We start from the raw sequence: 8,007 nt of genomic DNA on the forward strand, positions 1-8,007 counted from the left end.
CTAATCTATGTCTAGACTTAGAGGGTCTAATTACTTTTAAATTTAACAACTCTTTTATTTGCTACTCAAACTCTTGTTTATCTAATAAATTACAACGGATATTAGCTGTCTTAATTGTTAAATCTGGATTAATTATATCTAATATTCCTAATATTTTATTTTTACTCCAATATAACTGTGGGTCTTCTCATATGATTATAGTTTGTTCTGCTAATTGTAATAATTCTTCTAAACTCTTTGGTCTATCTAACTGTAATATTTTCTATACGAGTTCCTTCTTCTAAAATCGGATACTCATGTTCAAATATTTCTTCATCAAACTCTTCTATATTATCAACTGCAAAGCTAAGGTTCGACTCTGTGATTGTTGAATCATCTTTTTCTTTTCTTTTTATACGTAATAATGTTGAATCATCTTTAATACAATCATCTCCATGAGATCTACAATGACTGACACGCCCCGATCCTAAAAATCAAGGCGTGCTGGCCGTCACGTGAGCGTGACGTAACCAAAAGTGCGATGCGGAAGCAATAGATAAGAACATACGAATAATAAAAAAACCAACTACTAGCAATAATAACCAACTAGCATGCTAGAGTGAGTTTAAGTATGCAGTACACAATTTCAGAGTATAAATACTAGGTGCAGTCAAGTAATACCATAATTAAATTACAACACTCGCAGGTGAGTCCTACATGCAGGAAGTCTGTCAGAACGCCGAAGAAAACCTTGTGAGCCACCAACTGCTAACTAGAACCTGGAGGGGCGCAAAACAAAATTAAGTGGGTCAGTAAAATCAAAGCTTTTCCAAAACATTTCATTTAAAACATTTCTAACCCCTCACTGTAAAACATGTACACTTTCCCAGAAAATAACATAATAGCATAATATTTGTTCAAATCTCTCAAAACATTAATATTTACCAAAATCCAGCAAGTATGCCATGCAATAATGTCAATGACAGAATATAGATGCATCAATGTAACAGGTGACATAATGAATAAACCGGAGACCCTGCAGTTGGTCCTGTACGGTTAATTCTATAGCTCAATATCCAATCCAGCCGGAGTCACCACGATGACCTGTACGGCGCTACTCTGCACATAAGTCGGAACTACCTGAAGTAGTCTATACGACAAGAATAGTGAAATAATACGCTCTAGTGCTTCTCTTATCAATCATCTGCGCGCATAATCTAAGGTCACCTACCAGTCGAAACCACCTCTAGTGATCTGTACGACTAGCATGTCGGAACCCTCTCATGGTCTGTACGACATGCACCTACTTGGATCCAAGGTGAGCGTGCGGTGCGGTGCATACTATAAGCACTAACACCAGGGGTGCAGGTTATGAGCTCTCAACACAATTCACATCATTAATAATTCACATGAATAACATAAAACTCACCTGATACTCACCCATGCGTCCACAGTACCAATTCACATATATATATGCATCAAATATCAATTCATATAATACACAATATGCATGCATGGCATTTTAAAACATACTTCCATATAAATTCGATTTCTGGGAAAAATCAATAGTATATAGGTATAAATAGAAAACAACTGCCCACTCACTGGTAAGTCGATGGGTCGTAACCCCCGTGACGTCCCTGGATGCGCTCGTCCTCGGGATAGGTGTCACCTATATGCGAAACAACTATAAAAACGTTAATTAAAGCACATAACCGACAATTCGAAATAATTTCTCATACGGTGCTCAATTTGGGTATATGAATATACCACAGTGACCTACTCGACGTCACGAACGTCGGCATATTTTTAGACAAAATTTTGGGCTTGTCACGTGCCCCACGCGCGTCTCCTACCTTGGGCTCACCGGACTGGTTTTTCCGGTGGCCGAAAAACTGGGGATTTTTCAATCTCCTTGTTCTCCGTCATTTCTCAACCAATTTCTTCGTATTTTATATCAATTTGAAGCCCTCAACATGTAGAATCACGGTAGACTAATTTAAGGCTCTAAAAATAACAAAATCTCACCGGAAAAATTCCAAGAAAACCGGCCAACTTTGAACTCAATGATCCCGACGTCCAAAACCTTCAAACTAAGCATTCCGAGCTTCCTTAGGACCTCACTAAGCTCACTATAAGCTTAGAATTTCCTGAAATCCAACAATTCACGTGTGCATGAACAGTGATCTCAAAATGGGTTTCAGGTTTCACGTGATATCGAGGGTTCCAAGTTCTAAAAATTGTACCAATGAACTCACAAGCTTGCAAGGATTCACAAACTTACCTTTTTTACGTCGATCCGTGAAGGTTGAAGGGTTTTGGTGCCTCGTCCGTACGAGTCGAGAGGGAGAGAGAGACTGAAACAGAGAGGAGAGAGAGAGCACGGGGGAAAGGAAAGGGGGTCTTATGCATGTGTGTGGTCCAACCAAAACCATACATTCCAATATTTAATCCCTAACCACACAAAACATACATACCAAACTTTTAATTCAACTCCAATTATTTTCCAAGACTTTAGGAGAGTAGGTATTTATTCAAATAACGCCACACGTACCTTAGTAACCGACAAGGGTAATTTCGTCATTTCACAACCTCAATAATAAAATCTCGGGACGAGCTGTGACAATCTCCCCTCCTTATAGAATTTTGTCCCCGAAATTCATACGACCAAACAATACACTTAATATTCATAAAACAACCTCGGATACATTTCCCTTATTTGATCTTCCGTCTCCCAAGTGGCTTCTTCCACTGAGTGGTTCCTCCACAATACTTTCACCAAGCTCACTGTCTTATTCCTTAGAACCTTGTTTTTCCAATTCAAGATAGTCACTGGTTCCTCATCATATGACAAATCCGGATTAATCTCCAAAGGTTGAGGAGGAATCACATGTGAAAGATCTGAAACATAATGTCGAAGCATCGAGACATGAAACACATTATGCACTTTAGATAACTTCGGAGGCAACTCCAATCTGTAAGTAACCTCACCAATCCTCTCAGTGATCTCATAAGATCCTATGTACCTAGGACTTAACTTGCCTTTCTTTCCAAATCGCACTACACCTCTCCAAGGTGACAATTTCAAGAATACCAAATTACCCACATCATATACTCGATCAGTAGCATGCCTATCTGCTAAACTCTTTTGTCAATCCTGGGCCGCTTTCAGGTTAGACTTAATCACCTGAATATTTTGAGTAGTCTCATCCACAATCTCTAGGCCTTCTAACACTCTTTCGCCAACCTCTGACCAACACAATGGCGTACGACAAGCTCTACCATAAAGTGCCTTAAATTGTGACATACCAATGCTCGAATGAAAACTATTATTGTAGGCAAATTCCATCAAGTCTAGGCGGTCATGCCAAGAATCACCAAACTATAACACTGAAGATCTCAGCATATCCTCCAACGTCTGAATAGTCCTTTCTGATTGTCCATCGGTTTGGGGATGATAAGCAGTGTTGTAAAGCAGTTTCGGACCAAGAGCTTCCTGAAAAGCTACCCAAAACTTAGAAGTAAATCTTGGATCTCGATCATAAATAATATTCACTGGAACTCCATGATACTTTACAATCTTCGTGATGAACAACTTAGCCAATTTATTCAGGGGATACTTTTCCCTCACGGGAATGAAGTGCGCTGACTTGGTAAGTCGATCTACAATCACCCAAACACCATCAAATCCATTATGTGTACGCGGAAGCTTATACACAAAATCCATGGTTATATTTTCCCATTTCCACTGAGGAACGGGAAGTGGTTGCATTCGCCCAAAAGGCTTGTTTCTTTCTGCTTTGACTTGCTGACAAACAATACATCTACTTACATATTCTGCAATTTCCCTCTTCATACCCGGCCAATAATAAAATGGTCGAATGGTATGGTACATCTTAGTTCCTCCTGGGTGCATCGCATAAGCTGAACAATGTGCTTCATCCAAAATCTCTTTCTTTAATTCCTCATTATCCGACACATACATTCTGTTCTCCTACATAAGCATGCCATCTGATTCTCGAATCCTGAGGTCTTTCTTTTTCCCTTCATTTCTCAATTGAATCATTTCTTGAATTTCTTCATCAACCATCTGAGTTTCAAGTACACGATCAACCAAAACTAGCCTGACTTGGAAACTAGCAAGAAAAGCTTCTTTTCGATCTTCTAACTCCAACTTTACTCCAGTAGCTCTCAATTCTGCAAGAAGAGGAACACGGCAAGCATATAAAACATTGAGTCCACCTTCAGGTTTCCTACTCAGTGCATCAGCTACCACATTTGCATGACCCGGATGATATTCAATGGTGCAATCATAATCACTTAGTAACTTCATCCACCTTCGTTGACGAAGATTAAGATCATGCTGAGTAAAAAGATACTGAAGTTTCTTATGATCTGTGAAGATCTTACATTTCTTACCATAGAGATAATGCCTCCAAATTTTCAAAGGAAAGACAATGGCTGCCAACTCAAGATCGTGAGTAGGGTAATTCCTTTCATGAATCTTCAACTGTCGAGAAGCATAGGCAATCACTCTATTATGCTGCATCAAAACACATCCCAAACCATTCAAAGAAGCATCACTGTAAATCTCAAAGTTACCGCTATCATCAGGAAGTACCAATACTGGAGCATGAGTGAGGCAATATTTCAATTGCTGGAAACTTTGCTCACAATTCTCATCCCAATCAAACTTAACATCCTTCCTGGTTAACTTCGTTAGTGGCAAAGCAATCATAGAAAAATCTTGAACAAACCGTCGATAATAACCTGCTAGACCTAGAAAACTCCGTACCTCAGTGATGGTTCGTGGTTGTTCCCAATTCTCCACTGCTGTTATCTTTTGAGGATCTACTTGAATTCCTTGTGCCGATACTACATGCCCCAAAAATGCCACTTCATTCAACCAAAACTGACATTTACTGAACTTGGCATACAACCGATGCTCCTTCAATTTCTTCAATACCAAATTAAGATGTCGAATATGATCTACTTTAGACTTAGAGTATACCAGAATATCATCGATAAAAACAATGACAAATCTATCAAGATATTGCTGGAATACCTCATTCATTAGCCTCATGAAAGCTGCAGGTGCATTAGTCAATCCAAATGGCATCACCAAAAATTCATAATGTCCATAACGGGTCCTGAAAGCCGCCTTAGGTACGTCTTCATCTTTAATCTTCAACTGATAATAGCCAGATCTCAAATCAATCTTAGAGAACACACACGCACCTTTCAGTTGATCAAACAAATCATCAATGCGAGGCAATGGATAACGATTTTTAATCGTTACCTGATTCAATTGCCTATAATCAATACATAATCTCATAGTTCCATCTTTCTTTCTTACAAATAATACCAGAGCTCCCCAAGGTGAAGTACTAGGTTGAATGAAACCTTTATTAACTGAATTTTCAACTCTCTTAGTTCAGCTGGAGCCATTATGTATGGAGTTAAAGATATAGGATCTGTACCTGGAAGCAAATCAATAGCAAACTCCACATCTCTATCTGGCGGCAATCTGGGCAAATCATCTGGGAATACATCAGGATAGTGCCTGACTACTCCAACTTCCTCTACACTGTTAGGGGCAACATCATTTAACACCACATGTGCTAAGTATCCTTGACAACCCTTCGATAAATACTTCCTTGCTCTTATGGCAGAAATAACATCATGTCTCACCCCACCTCTTTCACCCATAAAAGTAACCGTTGGTAGTCCAGGATGATGAAAAGTAACTGATTTCCCGTAACAATCTATATGGGCACGATTATAATGCAACCAATCCACCCCTAAAATCACATCAAAATCCACAATATCTAACGGGATAAGATTAGCTGGCATAACTACACCATCTACCATCACTGGACATCCTGGATAAACACTATCAACATAACATCTGTCCCCTCTAGGCATGGCAAACTCTAAATCAAATCCTAGAGGTGTAGGGTGAGGTTGAGTCATTTAAGCGAACGTATGAGAAATCACATAATGTGTAGCACCACAATCAATCAAGACTCTAGCAAAATGACCAAGAATATTTAACGTACCCATAATCAAATCTGGATGGTTCTGAGCATCTTGCAGTGATACGTGATTAACACGTCCCTGAGCTTGCTGACGTTCACCACGACCTCTGTTGCCTTGGTTACCTCGCCCCTGAGAAGTACGTCCCTGTCCTGACTGATTAACCTGCCAAGACGGTCCTGCACCGCTAGCAACAACCTCTCCCTGTCGGGGCTGACCTCCCTAATGCCACTACGATCTGTTAGCTGGCATGGAAGAATAAGAAGTATAACCCCCAGGGTCTTGGGAATACCTAGTCTGAGAATAAGGATCCTGGGAATACTAATACTGTCCGGAAGCATAGGGAGCAGCATCACCCTGATAGTGGTAAGCACCACCACGACCCGTCTAACCATAATTGCCTGATCCAAAGTTCTGCTGAATCGGCGCTAGAGGTGGCATAGCAAACTGCTGAGATTTCTGCTGACTCTGGGGACACTGAGCAGCCTTATGTCCCATCTGTCCACAAGTGTAGCAAGCACCACCACCACCACCACTTCTCCTACACTCTCCATGATGTCTGAAATTACAACGGCGGCACAACGGAGCACCAGAACCACCAGCACCACCAAAATCTCTCTGCCTATGAAATTTGGGTCCGCTAGCAAATCTTCCACCTCTCCTCGGGCCTGTGACACAAAATCCTCCACTGGAAGAACTCGAAATCGCTCCACTTTTCTTGAAATTATGCGTCTTACGGGGTCCCTGAGTGGAGATACCCTTGCCCTTATCATCTTTCTTCTGATTATCATTCTTGTCCTCATCATCCTCATTGTCACTAGGAAGGTTGTCGGAATCCTCCATCCGAACCAAAATCTCAAAAAACTCATGATAATCGGTGCAAGGAAGCGCACTAGCAAAAGTCCGCCATTTCCTCTTAGTTCCCAGCTTAAAACGGCGAAGCATCTCTACCTGATTACCAGCTGTATCAGGATCATAACGAGACAAGTCTGTAAACTTTCTGTAATACTTATGCGCCGACATATTCTTTTGCTTCAATCGAGTGAACTCTTGCTTCTTGCGATCAATGTACTCTGGAGGGACAAATCTTTTCTTAAAATTCTCTTTGAATACTTCCCAATCAGCTGCCATCTCAGGGGACATAAACTTAGTCTGATTTACCCACCAAGCTGCTGGCTTTCGCCCCAAAAACCAAGTAGTGGTCTCCACCCATCTACTAGCAGGAAAATTCCCTTGACTCTGCATCACCTGGAAAGTCTTCTCAATATGGTCTACCCACTTTTCTGCCCCTTCATGACCTTCATTACCCATGAAACGATCCAATTTCAGATTATACATAGTCTCCAGGGGTGTCCTCTGAGGAAGAGGAGGAGGGCGGATTGCATTCTGAAAGGCATGGGTCATCGCTTCCCCTAATTGAGTTATATAAGGGAAATTAGGCTCAGAAGCACAGCGTGATTCCCTACGAGGCGGCATAATTCTGACAGAAAACATCAAAAGATCATTAAAGCATTAACAATTTATACAGGACTGCAACCTAGGCTCTGATACCAAACTGACACGCCCCAATCCTAAAAATCAAGGCGTGTTGGCCGTCATGTGAGCATGACGTAACCAAAAGTGTGATGCGGAAGCAATAGATAAGAACATACGAATAATTAAAAAAACCAACTACTAGCAATAATAACCAACTAGCATGCTAAAGTGAGTTTAAGTATGCAGTACACAATTTCAGAGTATAAATACTAAGTGCAGTCAAGTAGGACCATAATTAAATTACAACACTCGCAGGTGAGTCCTACATGCAGGAAGTCTGTCAGAACGCCGAAGAAAACCTCGTGAGCCACCAACTGCTAACTAGAACCTCGAGCGGCGCAAAACAAAATTGAGTGGGTCAGTAAAACCAAAGTTTTTCCAAAACATTTCATTTAAAACATTTATAACCCTTCACTGTAAAACCTGTATACTTTCCCAGAAAATAACATAATAGCA

General features: G+C 40.6%; 1 protein-coding gene across 1 annotated transcript; it reads right to left on the reverse strand.

Moving 5' to 3' along the window:
- Positions 1-3,361: 3,361 nt before the first annotated feature.
- On the reverse strand, positions 3,362-6,368 carry LOC139189520 (uncharacterized). The gene is made up of 4 exons (XM_070808484.1): positions 6,074-6,368; positions 5,383-5,780; positions 4,067-5,023; positions 3,362-3,475 (listed from the first exon to the last, which is right to left on the reverse strand). The coding sequence occupies exons 1-4, from the start codon at positions 6,366-6,368 to the stop codon at positions 3,362-3,364; spliced, it is 1,764 nt and encodes a 587-aa protein (XP_070664585.1).
- Between the last annotated feature and the right edge of the window lie 1,639 nt (positions 6,369-8,007).

Source organism: Malus domestica, chromosome 11 (genome assembly GCF_042453785.1).
Source record: "Malus domestica chromosome 11, GDT2T_hap1".
NCBI classification, from domain to species: domain Eukaryota; kingdom Viridiplantae; phylum Streptophyta; class Magnoliopsida; order Rosales; family Rosaceae; genus Malus; species Malus domestica.

What these genes read in the sequence shown, in the direction of transcription:
- LOC139189520 (XM_070808484.1), bottom strand. Translation starts at nt 6,368, where the DNA reads ATGCTGCTCCCTATGCTTCCGGACAGTATTAGTATTCCCAGGATCCTT. An exon ending in CGTGTTAATCACGTATCACT is followed by an intron (nt 5,781 to 6,073) that starts GCAAGATGCTCA and finishes ATGTGATTTTAG; the next exon opens with GGGTGGATTGGTTGCATTAT. An exon ending in TGAAAATTCAGTTAATAAAG is followed by an intron (nt 5,024 to 5,382) that starts GTTTCATTCAAC and finishes CAATATCTTGAT; the next exon opens with AGATTTGTCATTGTTTTTAT.